Source organism: Python bivittatus, unplaced genomic scaffold, assembly GCF_059951505.1.
Source record: "Python bivittatus isolate LINGU-HERP-01145 unplaced genomic scaffold, Pbiv_v1 ctg000610_np1212, whole genome shotgun sequence".
In the NCBI taxonomy this organism is placed as follows: Eukaryota; Metazoa; Chordata; class Lepidosauria; order Squamata; family Pythonidae; genus Python; species Python bivittatus.
The window spans coordinates 45,932,641-45,959,165 of NW_028277088.1; the positions used below are offsets into that span (position 1 = coordinate 45,932,641).

At 38.1% G+C, this 26,525-nt stretch overlaps 1 protein-coding gene across 3 annotated transcripts in view; it reads left to right on the top strand.

Moving 5' to 3' along the window:
- The first annotated feature begins 3,072 nt into the window (after positions 1–3,072).
- The window catches only part of PDCD6IP (programmed cell death 6 interacting protein), a 32,235-nt gene continuing 8,782 nt past the window's right edge, over positions 3,073–26,525 (top strand). The window contains exons 1-11 of one of the 3 annotated variants that reach the window (XM_088150949.1): positions 3,073–3,454; positions 7,310–7,364; positions 7,974–8,043; positions 9,532–9,659; positions 11,926–12,079; positions 13,655–13,755; positions 16,107–16,238; positions 18,700–18,922; positions 19,863–19,986; positions 20,905–21,082; positions 26,022–26,133. In XM_088150949.1, coding sequence (XP_088007075.1) covers positions 3,249–3,454; positions 7,310–7,364; positions 7,974–8,043; positions 9,532–9,659; positions 11,926–12,079; positions 13,655–13,755; positions 16,107–16,238; positions 18,700–18,922; positions 19,863–19,986; positions 20,905–21,082; positions 26,022–26,133 — 1,483 coding nt within the window. In that variant the 5' untranslated portion in view covers positions 3,073–3,248. Of the gene's footprint in view, positions 3,455–3,676; positions 3,837–7,309; positions 7,365–7,973; positions 8,044–9,531; positions 9,660–11,925; positions 12,080–13,654; positions 13,756–16,106; positions 16,239–18,699; positions 18,923–19,862; positions 19,987–20,904; positions 21,083–26,021; positions 26,134–26,525 lie in introns of those variants that run through there. The other 2 variants (XM_088150951.1, XM_088150952.1) reach the window with 2 other exon arrangements.

Sequence of the window (26,525 nt, forward strand, 5' to 3'; positions counted from 1 at the left end):
GGACATAAACTTTGAAAGAAAAAAAAGAAAAACACTTATTATGGAACCATATCATATTTGGGAGATGAAGGCATTGTGAACCAGAAGGCAAGCCCTCTCTGTGGATGTGCTGATGCTTTGGAATACCTTACCCCAGAGTAAAATGAGTGTGTGCGTGTTGTTTTATGTTTGTGGTGGTGAATTCTGGTGATGGTAGGGATAGACAATTGCTGTTAATCAACAGAAAGTTGTAGCCAAATTGTTACCAGTCCAAGCATTATTCTTTTAAGACATTTTTTCTTTTGCAGTTGTATTTCTTGCTTATTATAGTTTGTGCATTAGACTTTTTCCCTGAGTTCTGACATAATCTTTATCATTTAGAATGCAGAAATATTAACATTTGCATCAAACTTGTTGGGTAAATTGACAATTTGTACACAATACTTGAAATATTAGGATATACTTTATGTTGCCACATTGATGATTTAACCTGATTTAAATGTTTATACTCAATAAAATATATTAAAGGATGCATTGGTTTTTACCACTACACTGTTGTCTCCTTGAGCTACAGTCTCATTTGCTGCAATTATTCAAATTTTATTTATTTACTTATACATTCAATTTCTATGGCCACCCATTCACTAAGAACTCTGGGTAGGTAACATTAAAAATAACAAAAAATAAATTAATAATAAAAATACAACAAATCACTAAAAAAAAAAACGCCTATAGCATCAGGCACAATAATTCATAAGGCATATTGATATATACTGATGGTTTATACAACATCCTGACGCAGAGCCCAAGGGAAAATGAAAATGTAATCTTAGGCCCTTTCCCCACTTGCACCTAACCATGGTATGAATATGTTGTGGCAACATCTTTTTTCCAATTGCATTCTCATAACATTGCCTTCATCTTGCCCCATAATGTAAGGGACCTTAAGTCATCCTTAGCTATACTGGTGTTAAAATAAGTGTTTTCCTCCTAAAGCTGAAAGAATTCAACAGCTGCACAATGTGTAAAATCATGCGGGTGGGATCAGAGTAGGCTTGTTAATACCTACTCCCCTCCAGGCCCTGGTCAGTCACAGCTGCCACTATTCTGCTGCTGTTCTCCTTATGAAGTGGACCCAGGTGTGTGCTGGTGGCATAGCAGAATTGTGCAATAGCTCTAAACAGCCCACTCAGCAGCACAGTAAGTACTTTAGCTATATTAAACCAGAATAGTTAAAAATTGTTTAACTATTTACTGAGTACAGGTGGTCCTTGCTATCTGACTACAATTGGGACCGCAACTTCAGTTGCTAAGTGATGTGGTTGTTAGGTGAAACATGATGTGACTGCATTGCTTAGCAACCGCAATCCTGGCTGTCCTGGTTGCTGTCATTAAGTGAATGCCCCGGTTGTTAGGCAAGGCAACTTCCTGCTGGCTTCCAACAATCAAGTCAGTGGGGAAGCCGGCAGGAAGTTGCAAGCACCAGGCACTGCAAGATGGGGGAGGGAGCGAGGGGGTGCACAGGGGTGCGTGGGTCGGGTTGGGTGCACAGGGGTGCGGTACGGGTCCACGCACCTGATCTGACCCTCCCACGCACCCACTCCCTCCCTCCCTCCCCCATCCTCCATGGCTGAAAATCCTCCTTGGATTTTTGGCACGTAGGTTTTTCAGGCAGTCCCCAAAGCCCCGTATGAAGCTCTTATAAGCTGCCTGTAACAGCTTCACACGGGGGTTTGGGGGCTGCCTGAAAAACCTTCATGCTGAAATCCAAGTAGGATTTGAGCATGAAGGTTTCCAGGGCTCCCTGAAAATATCCCCATGCCAAAATCAGGCAGCCTGCTGCTGCCTGTGGAGAGGACTCCCTCTCATCTCAGGGCTGCCTGATTTTGGCACGGTGATATGTTCAGGCAGCCCTGAAAATCTTTGTGCTGAAATCCTGCTTGGATTTTGGTATGGGGAGTCCTCCGTGTGCTAAACTCCCAATGCCAAAATCCTGCTTGAATTTCAGCACAAAGGTTTTTCAGGCAGCCCTCAGAGACAAGAGGGAGTCTTCTGAACAGGCGGCAGCAGCGTGCGACCTTCCCTGCCAGCTACGTTCTTGGCAGAAAACACGGAAGATTGCAAATGGCGATCACGATTGTGGGGCTCTTGGCAACCAGTCATATGGGCAAACCAATTGCCGAGGGCCCAGATCACTAATTTCAGGTTAGGTCGTAAGTCCATTCAGTGCCAGTGTAACTTTGAATGGTCGCTGAATGAATGGTTGGATAGCAAGGACTACCTGTAAGCTACAATTGAATGGATTTATGAGATAATGTTCAGCAGTTTGGAGTAGTGGTTAAAGCACCAAGCTAGAAACCAGAAACCATGAGTTCTAGTCCTGCCTTAGGCACAAAGCCAACTGGGTGACCTTGTGCCAGTCACTCTCTCTCAGCTCTAGGAAGGAGGCAATGGCAAACCACTTCAAAATTTTGCCAAGAAAACTCCAGAGACTAATCCAGGCAGTTGCCAGGAGTCAACACTGACTCAAAGGCACCCCCCCTCCCAAAATCAACTACAAGAACCTCAATGTACAAACCACAGTGGTTGGTCTTACCTAGTTATTATAATAATATACATTTTTATATTGAGAGAGACCACTTCATCAAATGTGTACGATGGAAAAAATAAGTACGCCACAGTTAGTTTTAAGAGCTGCACAGTCCTATCTGTAGTCACTCCAAAGCGCCATCCACCTCAACAAGATTTCTTCCCAGATTACTAGATACAGGATAGCAGTCTTATCTTACGTCTTTAAGGTAAGGCAACAAGCTGTTGCTTTCGCTGCACCAGAAACTTTCCTTGGATTTACACTGATCAGACTCCCTATGAAATCGGCCACTAACAGGGAATGCGTTACATGTGAGAGGACCCTTCTTAAGAAAAGATCCTAACCTGCCCCCTCCGCTCCAGCCACTTCCAAACACCCGAAGTTCACGGAGTGAGACGTTCCGAAATACTGGGCGGAGCCGGAGAAGTAAGTAAAAGGCTATTGGGTGGAGCTACGGAAAAAAACTTTGGGAATAGGCGGAGCCAGGTCACTGCGACTGCGGGCGCGTGAGCGTGACGCAGCTGGTTTGAGAGTACCATAGAGACCCAGAACTTTTACGTAGAACCAGGAAGTGAGTTGCGGACAACGGTTAGGCACTATCTGGTGCAGCATCGAGCCGAGGTGGAAAGTAAGTAGTGGGGGGTGGGAACGAGAAGTGAACGAGAGAGGAACGAAGAAGATGGCGTCGTTCATCACAGTGCAACTAAAAAAAACCTCGGAGGTAGACTTGGCAAAGCCCCTCTGCAAGTTCATCCAGCAGACCTACCCGGGCGGAGAGTCTCAGGCCGAACATTGCCGAGCCGCCGAGGAGCTCAACAAGCTGCGCAAGAGCGCGCTCGGGCGCTCGCTCGACAAGCACGAGAGCTCGCTCGAGACCCTTCTGAGGTGAGTCGCGCGGATGGCAGGGGAGGGGGAGGGCGAGCCGGCGCGCGGGCGGGCGGGCCGGCAGTGAGGCTGCGCGGGGGCCGCGCCCTTGCCTGCTGAGCTGTGAGCAAATGAGGCGAGCCAGCCCTCGAGCTGAGGCGGTTGCGGTGTCCCCCGCCTGGCGGCGACTGCTGAACATCACGCCGCCGGTAGCTGGGTGGCTGTAGAGGTGAGGCCTTGGATGCTCTCCAAGCGGTCCTCGTCACCCGCCTTTAAAAAACTACACCGGTTTCTGCTGAGAGTTAATATGATGGAGCCAACGTTCCGGCTGTCATCCCTGAGGAGCGCCTCCGTTGGACACTTTGAAGACAAGCCCTTTCCTGACGCCTTGGCGGTCCTTGGGGTAGGGGAAGCAGATGCGGGCAGTGTGATGCCCCCCCCTCCCCGGGTTCCTCTGGGCTACGCTTGTTTATTTAGTGAGGCTTATTTCCTTTTGGGTTTATTAGGTTTTGTGGCTAACGTTTGGGCACCACCTTTTTTTCCCGCATATTGGGCATTCTGCTGTGGAAGGCTCTTCAGTTGGATTATGGGTGCCTAAGTTTGTTGAAGAATGTAGTGAGTTTGCCGAAAAAGATAAGATGCATAGGACAAGAGTGGGGAAAGTTGAGTGTCACCCACGCTTTTGTACAACAGTATAGGGCAGTGTTTCTCAACCTTGGCAACTTTAAGGTGTGTGGATTTCAATTCTGGGATTCGGAGTCCACACATCTTAAAGTTGCCAAGGTTGAGAAACACTGCTATAGGGAAAACTGACTAGAGAGCTTATGTGATAGATTTCTTTGTGGTATTCGTGTGTGTGTGTGCAAATTTTCTTGATCTGCAGTGGTTGTACTTGTCCTATGAAATTTTAGATTGTAGTTCTATTAGCTTTTCTTGTTTGAAAGCACTCAGGAGATGTAATTTCTAGAATTAGATAAAGTATATTTAATGAAGTAGAAATTAAATCTCTACTTTTGAAATTGTCACTCCAATAAGATTTCTTAAACTGTCACTAGTTTGGCAAGTGATAGTTTCCTGGACAATGATTTTACAAGGAGGCTAAGAATAATGTTCCTGTAGTTCTTAAATTTTAGATGTATTATGTATTTTATATATATTTATAGTTTTAATGTTTTTTGTAAGTTGCCCAGAGTCCCCCATTGGGGGGAGATGGGCAGGGAAGAAATCCAACAAATAAAATAAATAAATAAAATAGTCTCAGTATTCTAGAGAGAGTTTGAAGATTATGTTTAAATGAAAATGTTTCTGACTGAAAAACTAGGATAGATTGATATAAATTAAAAACTCAGTTTGGAAATACTCAATTTTCAATTGTTTATACTAAGCAATTACTTTCATGAAATACATTAGTTATACACAGATTGATTGTATATAGCAGTGTTGTCTGGCTGGGGAATTCTGGGAGTTGAAGTCCACTCATCTTAAAGTGGCCAAGTTTGGACAACACCGCCATATAGTGTATACAGATTATAAAGTATGAATATTGATGTTTAGCAGGTCACCTATCTAAAGGCTAAACATCCTGTACAGTACACTGTCTTTGGAAACAAATCCCATTAATTAAAGTAGAATCTATTTCTGAGTAAACATGAGTAATAGTATGTGGTTAGTATGCAGAACCCTTTAGAAGCCTAGACTAGTACTTACTAAGATGGCCTAGGCTTTAACATGTTTTCTAATTAACTCAGTTCTTTTGATTATTGGAGATATGCTAATAATGATTTCAGAATGATTTACGTATTTACCTTGATAAATGCATTGCTATAAGAAATAATAGCCATTTTCTTAAGGCTTTGATTTGAATTATATCTTAAGCGTGCATAATTAAATGATTGGAACAATGTCTTGGGACTATTGATGAATTATGTTACCAAGTCACAATGCACTAAGAATGGTGGTCTTGAGCGTAGGTCACTGATCCATAATCACAATAATTTTGGAACAGAGTGGCACAGAAATGCAGATAATCCATTTGCCCAATAATTTTGGCAATAAATCAAATAAATTATGTTACAGTTCAGGATAAAAATCAAGTCAATATCTAAATGATGACGCAAACAAAATTTTAGTTGTAACTGCTTCATATTTGTCTAAAATACCATGACTGCAGGAAACATTTGAATTGTTTTTAAAATACTTCTGGGAAATTGGATTTTGTTAACCTTCGGAGGTATAACAAACTATTCTAGGAATGGTTATTTATATAGTAGAATATCTCATAAAGTAAAATAAGAACTGATGTATGGCCTGTTTATATATTAACTGAAATAAAATTTAACCAGGATGTAATGTTTCATAGTTAAGAAGTGGAAACACTTCCTACATTAAAGGGGCTATACTATATTCAAATCGTAGGGGAAAAAAACAAGTTTTGAAATGTTTGCTTTGAAACTAATACTGCTATATATATCATAGCTATATATATATATATCGTATGTAATATGCTGTGACTGTAATAAAGATTTGATTTCATTCATATGTAGAAGATAAAGCCTTCATCTAAAACTTATTTGACTGAAATAAACATATTTAATGGTTCAGGGTTTTGGACACATGAGATGGTGACAGAGATATAAAACATCTTTAAAGTCTATATCTGACTTAAAGCACTTAAGAATGGAGATTTTGCTTACAAATTGAAAGTGAGCTTTTAGGTTTGTTATGGAAGCATGAATGCTTTCTCTTAACTTTCATGCAGCATTTCAAAAGACACTACTTACTATTTTCCAATCCCAGCATTATGAGGATAGATAAACATGGTTATGTTTTCTTTGTTTCCTAATATTATATTCAAGGGTGAATATCTCTTGATGTTTATAGTGATCCTGAGGCCAGCAAGGGGGAAGGTGGGAGGTCCAAAATCTCTTTCGTGTCTCGTGCCAACCTCCACTTGGTATCTCATCCTACTTTGACGTAGCAGCTTGCTAGTTCTTCTGGTCATCACCTAGCCTTTCAGGGTGTCTAACTTGGCATCCACACTGCAATCCTGGGGTGTGGACAAGAGGGGCTCTCATGCTTTATGCTGCTTTTATGTCACAATACAAAAGTGGAAATAATTTCTAATAGTACCACCTCCTGGTTGTGTGCCATACAGTCATAGTTACTAGAGGATTCAGCCCTCTCTCTCCACATTGAGAGATAAACTGGTTTCACAGAAGATAAATAAAATCAAACGTAATTTTTTAAAAAGATTTTTTTAAAAGGATTAAAAAATCTTCTAATAAAATACAGGAGATTCAATGTGGAAGAAAATAATTACAGAGCTGTTAAGATCATGGATATACAGCAGCTTGCAAATTAGTTAAGAAAGAAAAATATCTGAAATGCAATGCAGTGTTTTGATAGACCACAGGCTGATACTGTGAATTAAGAGCAAAAAAAAAAAAAAAAAGCTTTGCTTAAAATATTTGAGGAGACCACAAAGAGTTCAAATGATTAAAGATGACAATAAGATTCTAAAGAAAAAATTATATCTGCATGAACATAGTCTGAAATAGGAATGAAAGCTGCAATTAAACGCCCAGGTTCAGAAAGATAAAATAACACTTAGCACAACATCAGAAAGAGAAATAATAATAATAAAAAATTAGCACAAACTCCTGGCTATGCATTTTACTTATTTCTACAGAAACAGATGATGTCCTGAAGTGAATTTGTCCACACAAAATCTTTTCTGTATATAGCAGAGGGAAGGAAGGGGTAATCTGACTGTGAGTTCATGTAGTGATAGAGAGCCATCTCTCGTGGGTTTGTGGATTCCAAATCTGCTATACTTGCAACATTATATACACTTATGGTGGTATTTGTTTATTTCAGGTACTATGATCAACTGTGTTCCATAGAGCCAAAATTTCCATTTTCTGAAAACCAGGTAATGAATTAAAGCTTTTAAATATTGCTTTAATATGCAATACACAGTCTGAAAGAGCAGTTGACATTAGAATATAAAGTTGCTTTTAAATGAATTATACACTTTTGAGTCATACTTTCCTAATTAAATACATGAGGCTGTGAAGACATTGGCCTTGGAGAGCAATAGCAACTGTTATAGAAGTGTGAAAATACTCATTTGGATCCCAAGGATATAGGTCAACCAAAGTTTTGGAATGTATTGTTTGGGAATGTTTCCCAAGACAATTTCAGCATGTACTTAACTCTTCAGAAATTAAGAGTAGTCCAGTTAATTGAATTGCATCAACGTATATATTATTATTTCTTTAAAACAAAGACTGTAGACCTGAATCTGTTTATGATAGTAAAATAATTGATGTAAAAGGAACTCTAAATATATCAATTTCCTTTATCATACATTGTATTTTCTTTGAAAAACTTCCTTGTATCAGTATCAGTTATCAGTAATGGTAAGGTACAGATTTTGACTGTTCTTGATATTTGTGTTGCTGCTTGAAGCATATTTTCAAAATGTTTACATCTGTCTTAAAGCTGGAAATTAATGTATTGTTTTTATTTATATTTTCAGATCTGTGTAACTTTTACCTGGAAAGATGCCTTTGACAAGGGGTCACTCTTTGGGGGATCTGTCAAACTTGGTAATTAATTATTACAGAAATCAAATGGGGAAAATATATGAAATCTAAATAACTTTCTGATAAGCATTCCAACTTACTGTTTTTTCAAGAATTATTTAAAAGTCACTTTCACTGATTCTGCAGAGAAGATGTTTGGCTTTCTTCATGAATTTGAGCATAGTTTTTATTTTGATCCTTAGAGACTAGCACTGTTAGAATGGAATAATATCCTTGTTAGTAAAATATTATTTAATTTTACTAAGATTTTCAATGGGAACGATACACTTAAAATTGTTTTGGTGCTAAGAAGAGTATATTTGAATGATATATTATCTGTCTTTCCAAGCTGTCCTCAAAAGTTTTGGGCTTGTTGAGGCAACTTGTGGCTATTCATCTATCTGTGTAAATGCTGTATATCTTTTCAGTTTTTCCTGTCCAGTGCCTACTGTGATAGGCTTTGACAGTTGAAAGAAATTAGAATCAAACCAGCAGCACTGAACCATATTGTCATTTTTATTTTGATGGTCATATTGGTTGTTCTTATTCCAGTTTGAGATATAATTGAAAGCAAAAGTATAAATATTGAATTTTTATAAAAATGCATTCCTCTGAAAGCCCCAATTATTTTCCAAGAGGAGATACTAGTTGATGCAAGCAGGATTAATAAACAGTATAGTACTGTTATGTAATCTGTCAGGTAGGGTAAGGTCTGGTAGTATTTGGATGTGAGATCTCTGGGATATACCAGGGTTGTAGGCTAGAGTAAGAAGTTAAAAAAACTCAAAAAAATAATGGCAAACCTGTTTTTACTGTTGCCAAGTAGGCTGGATTGATGTGTCCAGGGTGTTACCAGGGACTGAGCTTGATTCATGTTTGGGTGGAATGTGGATGTGCGCTAGATGGCACAAGAAAACACTAGTGTTTTGCTGTTGTTTAATGATCATCCAGATTTTTGCAGCATAAATATGATAGGCCTAGTTTAGCCAGGGTGGCAATACATTAGACAAATAGGCTCTGTCAAACAGATGAGCTTCACGTAGCTGAGAAGATACTCTTCACTATCTTTAGTTAATATTAGAAATTTGTTTAAAAGATTATTTTAGCTACATTTGATAGGCTTGATATACCAACTTGTCAGTATTTATAAATCTGGCAGTAGGAATAGACATAAAGATAACAGGAAGGAGCAGGGGATGTTGAACTAGTTATCTTTGATAAAGACCTGGGTAAAGACAAACAGCAGAATGACATGACTGCTGCATCCTTTAAATATCTTAATCTGAAATCATAAAAGTTTAAGGTTAGTTACTAGCATCACCTGGAAGCCAACTAAGATTAATTTTGGTTTTCTAAAAGGATTGTGTAAAATTTATTTTATGAATTCCATAGATCTGCAGATTCATTGATAGATATCTATTATTTTCTGTTTGTAGTTTTCTTAATTAGTATAGGTTTCATGACTGTCCAATTTATAGGTAAGAATGTTGGTTTATATGCACTTTGTTTCAGCTCTGGCAAGTTTAGGCTATGAGAAAATATGTGTGTTATTTAATTGTGGAGCATTGGCCAGTCAAATAGCATCAGAACAGAATCTTGACAGTGATGAAGGAATGAAAGCTGCTGCTAAATATTATCAGGTATGACTCTTCTCTCTGTTTAACTACTTATTGGAATTTATAGTCATTTTGTTCAAACATTAGCTATGTATCTTTAAAAAATCAGTATTATAAACCTAGGGAAACCACTTAAGATGAATATTCTGTATCAAAGAGAAGGATGGTAGATATGCAATATATATTATTATAATTGAATCTGGAAACTTGGCAGTGAGTTGTAGCTTTGCCATAGAATTATTGGGATGCCTGGGGTACTATATTGCATTATTCCTGTTGCTCAACTACTGGAGCAGCATTGTCATCCTAAGTGTGGTTCCCTCCCCTCTTTCTCAAGTATAGTTAGAACAGCATTCCCTCATTTTTTGGGGAGATATACTGTAAATTGCCATATAGATAAGATTCCATCCTATTCCCAGACTGTACTGCAGGGATGGGCAAGATTTTTATGCCTTGGGCAGTGTAATCTCACTTGAGGGTACGATACTGGAATTGTAGTGTTTCCCCACTTTATTTGGAATTGGGAGTTTGGTAAAATGTAAGACACTTAATTTTGTTGGGAAAAAAAGTTAAGTGAAAATTCCCACTAACAAAAATAAGAGGATACAAAATCAGTATAAGGGTTTTTCTGGACCATGATTGCCTGCCACTGTTTGAAAATTAAAGAAGCTTTAGAAAGCACTGAATTGTGATGGCTCTGGAAAAGATTTCTAGAAGATGAAACTTTTCCTTAACACTGAAGTTGCAAAGAAGAAAATGGAAAGGCAAAGTTGTTACCCTTCACTGTTTTAGAGCATATGAAAGTACTTCAGGAGGGAACACCCTCATCTCTTGAAATCCAAAATAGTTCTTTTGATTATTAACATATGCATTTCTATGTGTTGGTGCTCTAGTAAAATAACATTCAACAGTAGACTGCAGTCTTTCTCCCCTGCTCCCTGCCATGCACTCCGACATCTGTGCAGAAAGGTTGGAAGCTTGTAATAAGCTACAGAGAAGAAAAAATAAAGGAAATTCTATTGCACATAATGTATGCTGCTTAATGTTGGATATTGCCTTATGATTGTATATATTTTGATTTTTATAGCTCTTCCTGTGTTCAAAGTTGGCAGCAATAATATTTTTAAATCTAAGATCAGTTTCTCCTTAGAGTTATAAACAACCAGGAATGTTGTGTTTCTTGTGTTCAGGAACATTATTTTTCCATCTTACTGTTTCTTATTTATTTAATCTGTTTTGATACAATTCACCATATAGTCTTGAAATGGTACAGTTGTAGAGTTTTATCTGTACAGTTATATTGTACAGATATAATGTTAGTTATATTGTGAAAAAAAACTTTAATTACCAATTTGGTTTGGTCACTTCTTATACATGAGATGAGTTGTTCTTTACCTAGCAGTTTAGTATTAAAGCAATACAACTAGCTCTATTTGTTGTGAAGACTAGTACGTCTGCAGCATGCTAGAAAGAATTTGTGCTAGAAGTTAGGTAACAAAATACAATGTTTTTAATTATAGCATATGTTAAACGTCAAGATTGGAGGCCCCCAGCATGAATCATAGGAGCACCATTGTGACCGTGTACATCTCATTGGTGCTCATCAGCATCCCTGCCCTGCCTGTTTATATTAAAATAAAGTTGGCATGTCACAAAGGAAAGCACCAGTCTTCAGCATAATTTATTTTTCCAAGAATGTCTCTGGTGTTATTAAGCCTTTTTTATTTACATGCTCAGTTTGGAATTGTGCCCCCTTGCCCAGAAACAGGACAAAGATTAGAAGGGTTAATAGGGAGCATTAAGTAAGTGGATAGGAATTAGAAATGAATTGCAATATTCTAATAAAGCAGTGCTTTATGATTAGTTATATCCCAATGACAATCATTTGTGAGTGGGCAACTCCTTAGTATCCATTTTAAAAGAGCACCAACATGTTCTCAAAGTTCCAAATGTACCATCAATCTGAAATGGTTTGGGATTCCTATTCTAGTTAATAGAATAGTTGCCTGAATATTATATTACATGTTAAGGAATCTTTTCATTATCTAAGGCTTCCACCCATCTCCTTTTCACAGTTGACTTAAATTGTATTGACATCAATGAGGTTCCATCAGCCTTAGATGCAGAAATACAACACAAACTTGTTATGGTAGTCTAATGTCTTTCTCAAGCATCTGATTGAACTAAATGCAATACTAGCAGTGCCTTAAATGGCATATATCTTTATTTGTAGTGTTTTTCACTATAGTAGTTGGCATGTTTCTATAACAAAATGTATTATTTTCTCAAGTTTGCTAGTGGTGCCTTCCAGCACATTAAAGATACTGTCCTCTCCTCATTAAATCGAGAACCTACAGTTGACATTTCCCCAGATACAGTTGGCACACTAAGCCTTATCATGCTGGCTCAAGGTCAAGAAGTCTTTTTTCTGAAAGCTACCAGAGGTATGTGATGTAAACTGGAAATGTATAAATTTTATAACCTTATTTTTGCTAGAAATTAAAATGATTGGGAGTATTAGTATGTTTTGTTCAAGTTGAATATATTTTTAATTTACATTTTTGAGTGAGTACCTGCAATATATATTGAATGCTGGAAGATTTACTGTAACATAAAAGTTGAAGCCAAAACATCATATGATCATTCTTTAGAAAGAGGCATAATACTTAGTACATCATCTTGATGTATTTTAGAATTTGTACAAGTTTAGAAAAGTAATTAGAATCTTGTAGCCTTTACAATTTCTGAAGCTGCACAGGATTTATTGAAGGAATTCGGATTTATGTATTTAAGGAATTTAAAGGCCACCTTCTCATAGTTTATGACTCTGGCTGGTGTACATCAATAAAAATAAAATTAAAAAAGAATATAAAACCAAGATAACAAACCACAATCATACACATAGCTGAGGCTGAGCATAACAGCCACTCTTCCAGCATAATAGGTTCAATGGCCCAATCCTGGCCCAATGCATAGGATTTATTTTTATCGTCATAAAATATTTTTATTTTTTACTTTTATAAAAATACTTTATTTTCATATAAAATTTTCATATGAATAGATTGTACCTATCCATATGAAAATACTTCACAGCAGTATTTCTCAAATTGGCTATCAGAGTTTTCAAGTGCAGTTTCCAAGGCACTGATGTAAATCAGTAATTTATATGATTAACTTAACATGTTATACATTTCTGGATAGCCATCAGGTGATACATTCTCTGCCTCCATATTCAGTAACATCTAAAAAATCTCTGCTTTTACCATTTTTTCCCTTTATTTTATGAATGATATGAAAACCTACTTTGGTTGCCTGAAATGCATTTTTGAAAAATCATTATAGACATATTGGTACCTAACTTTTTAAAGGATATTATAAAGCAATAGAAATACTAGAATATATTTTGTGAAATCTGAAGGCAAAGCCAATATGACAATAACATGTTCTACGGTTGGTCATTTGAATAAAGTTACCCTTTATATACGACTAGACTAGACTAGCTAGGACATTTCAAAAACAATACTTGTGGGAAGGGTGAAATATCAGTGCTTAGTGCAGAAGATTTAGGGATACATCACTTGTGATGTAATTTGAAATTTCTGTACCGCAATACAGCATACATACTAATACTGTCAGTATTATTAAATGCATGAATTTAAAGTATGTGGTTCATAACAGTGCAAAAGTTAAAACTTTGTAAATCTTGATAGGACTTTTGATCAAGATTGCTTCATAGAAGGGAAATCTCTATTCATTGGGCTTCATTCAATAATTTATTGTTTGAGGGAAGCTTTAAGAAAGAATTTAGTTTTGTACATTTTCTGGAAGTCTTGTTTTCAGCTAAAATATGGGTATTATTTTAAAAACAATTGTACACAGTTCTATATTTTTGCTGCTTGGTTTACAAAAATAATATGGAAAACTTTAAAATCTGTTCAGAATATGAGGTCCACTAATTTTGCACATATAACAATACTGGCTCAGTTTTTCAAAACTGACACTGTTTCTGTTTTATTTAGATAAAATGAAAGATGCCATCATAGCTAAACTTGCAAATCAAGCTGCTGATTACTATGGTGATGCATTCAAACAGTGCCAGTACAAGGATACCTTACCCAAGGTTGGTAATTTCATAGTGAAGACAGCAGAATAGAAATGTGATACATGCTGAAATAGTTACTGACTTGAAGCTATCTGTGACATTTTCAAATATTTTGTAATTCTGGCTTGACATTTGGATTGTGGAATAGGATGAAGAGATGCAGTTAAATTTTGAATTACAGTACATGAAACCAATTCCTAATACCTCCTAATTTTTATCAAATGCAGGAAGCACATGGATTCATTCCAAGATTACCACATTTAACCTAAAAGTGTTAGGTTTAAAAAAGAATTTAGTATTGTAATTAAATTTAACATGAGATGTTTGTGACTGTCTTTCTAAATATATTGTTTGTTTCTTCCTTTACTAAATGTGGTTTCCAATTAACACACTCCTTAACTGGTTCATATTTCTCTGTTCTTAACATGTCCAAGAAAACTAATCTTGGATTGGCTTGATGTTAATATGGGGATGCCACTGCTTGATTTCATTGCTTCTAAAAACACAGCAGAAAACAGAATGTCAAATAAGCTTCTTTAAATATATATTTATATTTACATTCTGAGTTATTTGAATGATTGAGTCCGTGTGTCATTGTACCCTTTGGACATAAAAATTCAGTGTATGCTCATTTTCTATGTGCTATCTTTGTATATTCTCCTTGAGTTTGACTGGTTTTTTTTAAGTGGTAAGAATATTCTGTGGATACCCACCAGGAGGTTTATCCTTCAGCTACATCCCATCGTATACACTTCAAATCTGTTTTGGATTGTTGGGAGACACACCAGAGAGGTGGAGGGCTTATGAGATGCAGTAGGGAAAAGAGTGAGGAAAATCTGTTTATTTATTTCCTGTAGTCTTCCATCATATAATACTTTGGTTAAGACAATTTGTTGTCTTTAATTTCAGAAAAGCTATAGTGAGCTGTCATAGTGCTTCATTTGGCAACTTTTTAAAAACTTAATTTAACAAAATGGTAAGAAGTTATTCTATGCAGTTATATAGAACTGCTGAGAGCTGAGACAGGAAGAATAGCACAGGTTTGATTTTGGAATATGTACACTTGAAGGCATATCTCTCCCTGTTTAAAATAGCTGTCTGAACATGCTCGTAAGCAGCACTCTTGAAAGTAAGTTCAGCTGAAACCATTATTATCAGGAATTTACTGACAGTTTCCTCTTGCAGTATGTGGCTTTTCAATACTGCTCAACTATGGAAATATTTATGCAGTTTAAATGTTTTCTGTTTTTCAATATACTAGGTGATGATTCTCAGTCAGTTCATATCATCTTATTTTACTGCACAAGCAAGCAAAGTATTCAATGTATTAGTAATCAAACTTGTACTCACTTTACCTGGCAAGTTAGCCTGTTAGTGGTTAAACCAGATTGTAGAGTTGACCTTCAGGATGCCGGTAGAACTTCCAGTTTGAAATGGATCTGTATGTTTAAAGAAAAAGATTTGTTTGAAAAGGGACCAAAAATAGAAGTAGTGGATATACTTTACCCCAATCATTCCTTGCTATTTTTCTTTACTATTAACAGGCAGTTTTGTTAATATTTATATGCCATCTTCTCTTTTTAGTGACATTGTGTTTTGCAATACTACATGTGTAGACCAGACTAAAGACCTGCTTAGATATTCTTATAAGTACTTCACTTTCAAGTTCTTGAAGGACAGGTATTTCCAATAAAGTAGCAGATAGAAACATATAATGTTTTAGCTAATTATTGCAAGTGAAGTAATTAAAAACTTTTCAGTAACTTTATTAATCTTGTATTATATGGCCCTTCTACATAATCTCATCTAGATCTATCAGATGTACTGCCTCTCACTATGTGAATTAGCAGTTTCCTGTATATCATAAGAATCATATACTACCCTTTTCTATGCAGTCATGTGCCTAAGCACATTCAGTGGTTGCATCTATAGCTCTGTTTCTCTATTCACTGCATTTGACTCAAGAAGAGTCAACAGGGTGATTTACAGAAACTAGCTTTTCATAATTTAAGCTCTAGATAATTATTTGCGTAACTTGTTTTCATGAGTGTAATGTGTAACAATAACCTTGCTGCACTTCCTAATGCATATTTGAATTCTTAATCCTTTCTAAAGTAAGCTGAATGAGTGGAGGGAATGATTTAGGAAAACTCAAATCCTAAACCAAATGAACAGTTCCTGGATTTAACTGTACAGAATAATATTCATAATTCCACAAAACATAATCCCTGCATGTGGGTTAACTTAATTTCCCAGGCCTTATCTAAAGCATTAATTGGGTGTGTCTAATGTCATGTTCTTCTTCCTTTTCTTCCTGCATCCCATGTTGTCTGTGATGGTTTATGTGGTTGGATTTTTCCCTTGGTCAGTATTTTTATTTCCAGGAGGTGTTCCCTCTTCTGGCTGCAAAACACTGCATAATGCAAGCCCATGCAGAGTACCATCAATCTGTACTGGCAAAGCAACAGAAGAAATTTGGTGAAGAAATTTCAAGATTGCAAGTGAGTAACTTCATTTTTAACAGGAAAAAATAATACAATCTTCAGCAGACAATAATTGTACTGAGAGAAAAATTAAATTGCTAAGAACTTCTTAATGTAGTCTATCAACAGGTTTTAAGATTGAAATCCAATAATAGCTGAATAATAACTACAGTTATCTGATATGTGTTTCATTTTCACCATAGAAATTAAATAACAGTAATCTTCTATAGGACCAGCATTGGCATTTGTTCATGAGGCTTAATATTTAATTTAACATTATAGAAAACTCCAAATTTATTATATATGAGACAATGGCAGATACCCCAGTGATTATGTGCAGCAATTTTTATATTTTGTCTTTTCAGCCCCACAAGTCACTCAGTCAAAGAACCTGGCCCCCTCCATTATAAAAACAAAAAGGGCATATGTGGTTATTCCATTTATCACCCACAATAAGTTTTAAAGACTTAAAATATCCATGACTTATTCTGTGTTCCATATAGTCCAGTTGGGTCTCACCCTTTGATCTGTATACAATTGGTTTAGTGGATCATACCTTTTACTTTTCTAGGGAAAAAAAAATAGTTTATATTCTTTCTCAACATCAGTGTTTAATAGATGCAATCCATAGCAAATAGAAATAAGTGGGACTTATCAGAAAATATATAGGGAAACATCCTGCATGAAAAATATTGATACTAGATAATATTGTGCCCCATTTGGGAATAGAGCAGGTAAAGATCTCTAAATATTCCACTAGACTCAAAGTGGCTGAAGAATTTTATAGACAGAGGAAGCAATTCATTGTTAGTCATATCTTTATTGCAATTATTGATCAAACCAAAGCAAACAAAAACATGTTGGTAAGATACAGATAAAGCTGAGGCCTGAATAACTTATTAGTAACTTGATTTCTCAGATATAATTTGGAACATTCAAAAAGTCACCACAAAAATTTTGCCACACAAAGAGAAACAGTTGCTCTATATTTGCTAATATAAATACTAAGTACTCCAAAAGAGTGATATGAGTGGCACAAATAAATAAGTCACACAGCAGCATGAGTTAGGATTTCAATCTCCCCAAGCCACAAGACAGATTTGGTCTCTGATACAATATTATACAATTTACCCTCCAAGACTGCTGATGGTAGAACATTAAGGGGAGGCAATATAAGGTTCTTACACTGCCTCAAAGTGCTTAGATACATAAGTTACCCGGATGATTGGGAAAAGTTAAAAATCCTCCAGAGTAAATGCTATCTAGTAACTTAATCAGATCTTGTAGATGCTCATAATCTAAAGTTCTTTGTCTCATAATTTGTTTTGCTTTTTCAAGCTCCACAGGTAATAAGGCATTAAAGGAAGAACCAAATGACGCCAATCTGGATTCTCTATTTCTGTGCCAGTTAGACTGAAAATTATCAAGCATAATGTTTTGAGAGATGCTAAACCAATTTGGAAGATTATTTATATATTATAAATTTATTATAGCCATCCACTCCAGCAGACTTTGGATGGCTTTAAAAAATCTAATATTAAGTTAAAACAATTAAAAACAAAAACAAAACAACCTGAACAAAAAACCGCCATTAAACACATAGTGTGACAGCACATCCCCCATTCCCCAAACACATTAATCCCAGGCTTGGCACCAAAGCCAGGTTTTAAGATTCTAAATAATTGGTAAAAGCCAGGCTTTAGTCTCAACCTTAATCAGGTTTGCTGCCAACTATAGTGCTGCCAACTTGGTAAAACCGCAGTAAGAGTGGACTTGGAGCCACATAGCCATTGGACTAGAGCTTTAGTAGGCAACTGTGGGCATCAGTAGCAAGTTCTTGTGCCTGGCAGGACTCAGTTGTCCCAAAGACCATTCAGTTATTTATAATTTGACACCTGGTCCATGGGATTGCCACTTACCATTTATGTTTGACAAACACCATTACTTTTATCTTGCTATAACTGATGGTCAAAAATGCCAGCCTACACTAAGAAGCTTAGCTTTTTTTGCGCTGTTCTCATTCCTGTGAGAGTTTGGCACAGAATTACGGCATTTTAAACATAAATTGCCCGCCCATTAAATTTAGTAGATAAGATTTAAGTTGGGCGTTTGCAATTGGAAATCCCTGTCAGTATATTTTATTGCCAGTGCAAAAGGCTTATGATCTCCAAGTAATCATTGATTATTAAACAATCAAAATAATTGATTGTTGCTTGTGAAGCTCATGTAAAAACTCTTAATTCACTTGGCCATTTATCCAAGCTGGCATTTGAAAAAAAATAACAGATCTGCTAGGAAATTCTGGAGCAAAAACTAAAATGGCAATTCTTGTGCAAAGTACTACCTCTTTATGGATATCACCTTTGTAATTTGACTACATTCCTAGTGATGTTACCATGCAGAAATAATATAGAAAGTAAGATTTACATTCAGTTGTAACAAAAACTGTTTGTTTCAGATTGTTTTATTTTTAATTTAGCATGCTGCTGATCTTGTAAAAACAGTGACATCTCGCTATGATGAATATATAAGTGTAAAAGACTTGTCTGACAAAATCAACCGCGCACTTACTGCTGCAAAGAAGGATAATGACTTCATCTATCATGACAGAGTTCCCGATCTTAAAGATCTTGAGCCAATAGGAAAAGTCAGTCTTGTGAAAGCAACTCCAGTTACTATCCCTCTGAGTCAGAAATTTACAGGTAAGGGTTAGCATCACTGCATGCTGACATTGGGCACATGACTTCAGCACTCCCATTCTGATTTTAGAATTTAAAGGAGTTTGTGTTGCCTTTCCTTTGAATGTCAACCAGGTGGGGGTGGGATTATCTTTCCTTATGCTTATATTTTTCGGGTGGGGACTGGTTTGATAGTCCATCTAACTTCAGCTCTATATTAGTTGATAATATAGAAGTGTCCAAAGTATATATTCAAGTGTTTGAAACATTTACTAGGTTCTTAATGAGTAGCAGTTTGGTTTTAAGTATATATTTTAGCTGTGCCTCAAAGAATACAGAAGTGGAACATGGAAATATTGATCTATGATCTGCTATCTTCTATGAAATTTTGCTAATCCTTTTATTTTAAAAACTCAATGTCAAATATTGTCAAGCAGGCTCCAAGTCTTCTGAAAACAGGTATGTAAGGTTTCCGTTCTTGGAGGTACTGATATGAGATCACTGTTGCATGCCTGCCTTGAAATATGTGGGATGCCTTGGTGGCATTGCCTTCACACTAAGAGTACTAGGACAGACTTGAAACTGTAGGTTTACACTTATCCAAATACTCCACAAATTAGTGCAAAGACATGCAAATTAAAAAAAGAACTTCATTTGACTCTAAACCTTTTGTAGTTCAAATGTTTCATAGAATAAAAATAAAATTAAATCATCACTTGGTAACTTCAGGTAGGAGTATACCTTGAGGCTATTCATTAGTGACAGAGACCTCTTTATACTTGTTCTTGGATATTACTAAAAGTCAAACTAGTAACAAGTTCACATGTTGATCCTTACCTTTGTGGGACTTCTTCTGGAAAAACAAAGGGAATGGAGAGCATCAAGTCCAATAATTTCAGGTAAATAGTGGTGGGAGGGCAAGAGGATGAATGTGTTTTGTTAATAGTAATGTTTTGCTTTATAGATTTGTTTGAGAAGATGGTTCCTATGGCAGTACAGCAAGCTCTTACCGTCTACAACCAAAGAAAGGCAGATTTGGTTAATAGATCAATCGGCCAGATGAGAGAGGCCACCAATTTGGCAAATGGGTGAGATGTTTATTTTTATGTCTGGCCAGGTGCCAGAGAAGTCTTGCTTGAGTAGAAAAGCATTTGACAGGGCAGACTTATTGAAGTTGATATATTAATATCAGTAGTAAAGGCCCCTTGGTTTCAGACATCGGACTGGGAATGAAACTCAGGTCCCCATTTGACTACCTCTCAGGGTAGTTGCTGCTTCTCTTGGGTACCCCACTTTGAACTTACCTGAAGGACCATCTCACCCCCATTACATCAACCCATCCCCCCTGGTCAGGCAGAGAGGGCATGTTGCGGACCCTGTCAGTGAGAGAATGTAGGCTGGTGGGTCTCAGGAGAGCCTTCTGCCATTGCCCCTGCCCTTTGGAATATTCTCCTCCCAGAGGTGTGTCAGGTCCCTACCTTCCCAGCTTTCCGGAAAGGATTAAAGACCTGGCTCTGCCAGTTTGCATGGGGTAACAAGAATCTTGCTCAGTCCTGGGAGTGGCTAGCTTAACATCTATTCTTGGATTATATTTATTTTCTATTTATTCAGGATCATTTTATATTGTATTTTAATTGATTTTAATTGCTTTGTAAACTGCCCAGAGTTGTTTTGTCACTGCCCATCTTGTTCAAATTTGATAGATAAATAAACAAACTCACAGAGGAAAAGCAATTTATAAAATAAAAGTCTAATTTTTTAAAAATGTCTCCCTTGATTCCTTTTTTAACTGGTATGTTGTTGAAACTGCATATATAGTTGAATGTCCTTGTACTGCCAATCAAAAGAAGTCTTTCTGAACAATAAATATGTCTTGTAATTTTTTTTTTTTTTGGTGATGTAAAAAATAGCATCAGCATAAAGCACTATCTTGACTTGTTTAAGCTGTATGTTTATTGTGAAGTGACTGAAAGTTGGCAAACTGAAATAATGGTAATTTTCTCTAGAGTGCTGGCATCCCTTAATCTCCCTGCTGCTATTGAAGATGTTTCTGGGGATAGTATTCCTCAGTCTATTCTACAGAAGTCTAAATCTGTGATTGAACAGGGAGGTGTTGAAGCAATTGATCAGTTGATGAAAGATCTTCCTGAATTGTTGCAGAGAAATAGAGAGATTCTGGATGAGGTATGTTTGCAGTAATAATTGCAACATTAAGAAATCATATGCTTTTTTTTTTGTCTTGGTAGAATGGGTAAATTGTCACATTTTATTGGGTTAGGCCAGCCCTTCTGTTTCTTAGTAGGTGGTAATACTAGGAATTGCAATGTTCACATATTAGGAGAGAAACCAAATTAGGAAGTAATTGAAGTGGTTGCTGATACTTGATTGGTTTATATGATTTCTTTGTGTGTGTCATTCTATCTGTCTGTCCGTCTGTCTGTCTCTATCCCCTCTCATCCCTATAGGTGGTACAGTGGGGCAAAGAAGTATTTAGTCAGCCACCAATTGTGCAAGTTCTCCCACTTAAAAAGATGAGAGAGGCCTGTAATTTTCATCATAGGTATACCTCAACTATGAGAGACAAAATGGGAAAAAAAATCCAGAAAATCACATTTTCTGATTTTTAAAGAATTTATTTGCAAATCATGGTGGAAAATAAGTATTTGGTCAGTATCAAAAGTTCATCTCAATACTTTGTTATATATCCTTTGTTGGCAATGACAGAGGTCAAACGTTTTCTGTAAGTTTTCACAAGGTTTTCACACACTGTTGCTGGTATTTTGGCCCATTCCTCCATGCAGATCTCCTCTAGAGCAGTGATGTTTTGGGGCTGTCGCTGGGCAACACGGACTTTCAACTCCCTCCAAAGGTTTTCCATGGGGTTGAGATCTGGAGACTGGCTAGGCCACTCCAGGACCTTGAAATGCTTCTTACGAAGCCACTCCTTCGTTGCCCGGGCGGTGTTTTTGGCATTATTGTCATGCTGAAAGACCCAGCCACGTTTCATCTTCAATGCCCTTGCTGATGGAAGGAGGTGTTCACTCAAAATCTCACGATACATGGCCCCATTCATTCTTTCCTTTACACGGATCAGTCGTCCTGGTCCCTTTGCAGAAAAACAGCCCCAAAGCATGATGTTTCCATCCCCATGCTTCACAGTAGGTATGGTGTTCTTTGGATGCAACTCAGCATTCTCTCTCCTCCAAACACGACAAGTTGAGTTTAGACCAAAACATTCTACTTTGGTTCCATCTGACCATATGACATTCTCCCAATCCTCTTCTGGATCATCCAAATGCTCTCTAGGAACTTCAGATGGGCCCAGACATGTACTGGCTTAAGCAGGGGGACACGTCTGGCACTGCAGGATTTGAGTCCCTGGCGGCATAGTGTGTTACTGATGGTAGCCTTTGTTACTTTGGTCCCAGCTCTCTGCAGGTCATTCACTAGGTCCCCCCGTGTGGTTCTGGGATTTTTGCTCACCATTCTTGTGATCATTTTGACCCCACGGGGTGAGATTTTGCATGGAGCCCCAGATTGAGGGAGATTATCAGTGGTCTTGTATGTCTTCCATTTTCTAATTATTGCTCCCACAGTTGATTTCTTCACACCAAGCTGCTTGCCTATTGCAGATTCAGTCTTCCCAGCCTGGTGCAGGTCTACAATTTTGTTTCTGGTGTCCTTCAACAACTCTTTGGTCTTGGCCATAGTGGAGTTTGGAGTGTGACTGTTTGAGGTTGTGGACAGGTGTCTTTTATACTGATAACAAGGTCAAACAGGTGCCATTACTACAGGTAACGAGTGGAGGACAGAGGAGCCTCTTAAAGAAGTAGTTACAGGTCTGTGAGAGCCAGACATCTTGCTTGTTTGTAGGTGACCTGTTCTTGTGTTGCTATGATCAGTGCCTCAGTGCTGTCCTTTAGTCCAGCCCGTTCCAGCCATTGGTAGGATTTCCCAATGTCAGCCACCTCCACTGTCTGCCAGTGGTACATCCCATGCAGGGGTTTGTCTTGCCATTGCACTTCCTCCATTTGAACTTCCTCCCATGTCTGCTGCTGCCTCAGGCATTCTCTCAACAGCTCATCTTTGGGTGACATCTTACTGATGTACCCCTGGATGCTCTGGGTTTCATCCAGGACAGTGGCTGTGACACTCACCAGACCCTGCCTGCCCTCTTTCTGACTGGTGTACAATCTCTGGGTGTTGGACTTGGGGGTGGAAGCCTTCATACATTGTGAGGAGCTTCCAGGTCTTCACATCAGCAGCCTCCAAGTCCTCCTTTGGCCAGCTCACTATGCCAGCAGGGTATCTGATGACTGGCGGGGCATATGTGTTGATGGCATGGATCTTGTTCTTCCCATTGAGCTGGCTCTTCAGGACCTGTCTTATCCTTTGGTGGTACTTGGATGTTGCTGTTTTCCTTGCCGCCTCATTGTGGTTCCCATGTGACTGTGAGATACCAAGGTACTTGTAGCTGGTCTCTATGTCTGCTATGTGGCCCACTTGTAGTTCCACCCCATCAGTCTTAACTATCTTCCCTCTCTTCACTACCATCTGGCCACACTTCTCCAGTCTGAATGACATCCCAATATTCTCACTGTAGACCCGTGTCAGGTGGATCAGTGAGTGGATGTTTTGTTCATTCTTAGCATACAGCTTGATGTGGTCCATGTAGAGGAGGTGACTGATGGTGGTTCCACTCTTGAACTTGTACCCATATCCAGTCCTTATGATTATCTGGCTGAGGGGGTTCAAGCTACGCAGAACAGCAGCAGGGACAGTGCATCACCTTGGTATATGCTGCACTTGATGGCCACTTGTGTGAGCTGTCTTGAGTTGACTTCCAATGTTGTCTTCCACAGTCCCATTGAGTTCTTGAGGAAGGTCTTTAGTGTCGACTTTGTATAGCGCCAGGCATTCACAGTTCCATGTGTGTAGCACTGAGTTGTAGGTTTTCCTGTAGTCAATCCAGGCTATCCTCAGATTGGTCTGTCTAGACCTTGAGTCTCATGTGACCCCTCTATCTCTGAGCAGCTGGTGTTTTGAGCCTCTGGTGTTGTTCCCAGTTCCCTTCTGAGCTGTGCCTATGCACTGGCCCATATGGTCCTGTAGCTTGGTGGCTATGATGGCTGATAGAACTTTCTATGTTGTGGGGAGGCAGGTTATTGGCTGGTAGTTGGATGGTGCTGTTGCCTTGTGGGGGTCTTTCAAGACCAGCAATGTCTTTCCTTGCCAGTCTGGGTGGGAGCCTGCTGCTAGTAGCTGGTTCATCTGTGCTGCTAGGTGTTCATGCACTGCTGTTAGTTTCTTTAGCCAGTAGGTGTGGATCATGTCCGGGCCTGGTGCTGTCCAGCTCTTCATGTTCTTGACTGGCTGTTGGATGTCTGCTACTGTGATGGTGACCGATTCCTGTTCTGGGAGATTGCTGTGGTTTGCTTTCAGGTCCTGCAGCTGCTTTGCACTGGTGTTATGTGTCTTCTCTTTCTCCCATATGTTCTTCCAGTACTGTTCAGTTTCTGTTGTTGGTGGCTCTGCTGTTACTGTGTTGTTGCACAATTGGGAATATACCTTGGATGGTTCTTTGGAGGACATTTATCTTCTTGGCCTCTGCTTCTCTAGTGTATCTCCTTAGCCTGGCAGCCAGTGCTGTGAGCCTTTGTTTAGCAGCCTCTAGGGCTTCAGATGGAGTCTGAATGTATTTTTTCAGTAGCTACTGTATGTCTTATCCTTAACCTCCACACCCTTCTGTAGTTCCACCAGCTAACTAATTTCTCTCCAAGTTGCTTTGATCTTAGCCTCCAACCTCATTTTCTGGGGGCTATTTACTGCTGTTCTTCTTGATCATGTAGCCAAGCATGTCCAGGATTACAGCAGCTGTAGCATATATCAGTTCATTGGTTTGAGTTATGGTGGTAGTAAGCATTGTCAGGAGGGCTCTATAGGTGTTTTCTAGCACACTATCTGATGGTACTTTTCCACTGAGCCTTGGTAATTGGTCTCAAGGGTTGACTGTAGCTAGTTCCTCCATGATCTTATGCCTAATATCAGTTGCTGTGCTCTGTAATGGAAGGGTTGGCAGTAATGTTCCAGCTTCAAGTGTTGGCTGCACATCCAGTGTTCTTCCGGGTCTTCTTGAGTCTGGTATATAATGTGTAGTTGGTCTATTTCAAGTTGTGAGAGCAGCTTCCTCTTCACTATGTTGAAGCATTGGTTAACTAGGTGTTTTTCATTTAGTGTCTATCTAAATTCTTCTGTCCATCCATAGTTCTCTCATACATTCATATATCCCCTCTCATTAGGTCTACTGTTGTAGTAGCATTCCATCAATTCCAGGTTCTCTTGTCTTGTCCATGTACTGTTTATTCTAGTAGCCCACTTATTGTCAGATTGCCTTTGTTCCCCAACATCTGACACAGACCTTGTTAGTCCGGGCAATGTCTGAGCCGGCATGACTCTCTTCGTTTGTATCACTCTCATATTCAAGGTAGGCAGGTGTGATGGAATGGACTTATGAAGGCCAGGCTCAGGGAGATTAGCGTGTTCTTAGCCTCCAACAGGAGCATGGGAAGTTCAAGAAGATGAGGCTGGCACCTCCCTAAGGAATTCACGGTGTTGTGGCTTGCTGGGTTCAGTCTGGTGAGATTTCTGTCTTGAGGTTGGAGCTAATAAACGCAACAGAACTGTATTTGCATTGTCTCTTGGAGTTCTTTGGGCTGAACCTGACAGCAGGTGAGGCATTAGAGGGTCTTTGCCCAAGGACCCCTACTGATAAGGTAGGTACCAGTCAGGATTCGAACCCTGGTCTCCCACATCAAAAGGTGTTGCTCTAACCACTACACTATCCAGCCGCATGCATGCATGCATATATATTCATGACTGTTTATCATGTTCTTTCTCTTTGGATGTACACTGATATTTTACTGTTAAAGCAACACCTTGCCCATATCATTCTAAAACACTGAATTTGATTTAGACACCTTATTTATGTTTTAAGTTAATTCTTTTTTAAATCACCAACCGAAGTCATGACTATTAGTGGGAGAAAATTTAAGCTAACAGCCTGGGAACAGCCTATTAAGATTTGAACTGAAATTATTTTAATTTTTTTTTTAAATGATGAAAGTCACTAAGGATATTGGATGAAGAAGAAGCAACAGACAATGACTTGAAAAACAAATTTAAGGAACGTTGGCAAAGAACACCATCAAATGATTTGTACAAGTCTTTGAGGGCAGGTAATAATTTATTGTGTATTTTATCTTTACACTGGATTGCTTAATACATAGAAATTGGCATGAATCTCTTTCTATGTTGAGATTTATCCCAAAATATATTGCTATAATATTGAAGCACCTAGGTAAGAAGAAACAGTCCAAGAACAGGAAGAAGTTTGTATTAAGCTTGAACTTAATAGATGATATGTTTCAGCTCCAGTCTGGACTGATTACATTAAGTCAGCATACAGATGACAAATATTGGCAGTATTGATTAATTGATTGATTAATTATTTTATATAATAAATTGATACTTATGCTTTTGCTTATCCTTCAGAGAGAGAGCTGTGGCCAGATATCAATTTATTTTGATACTTGAGTATTCATAATGTAAGGACAGACAATAAGGCCTT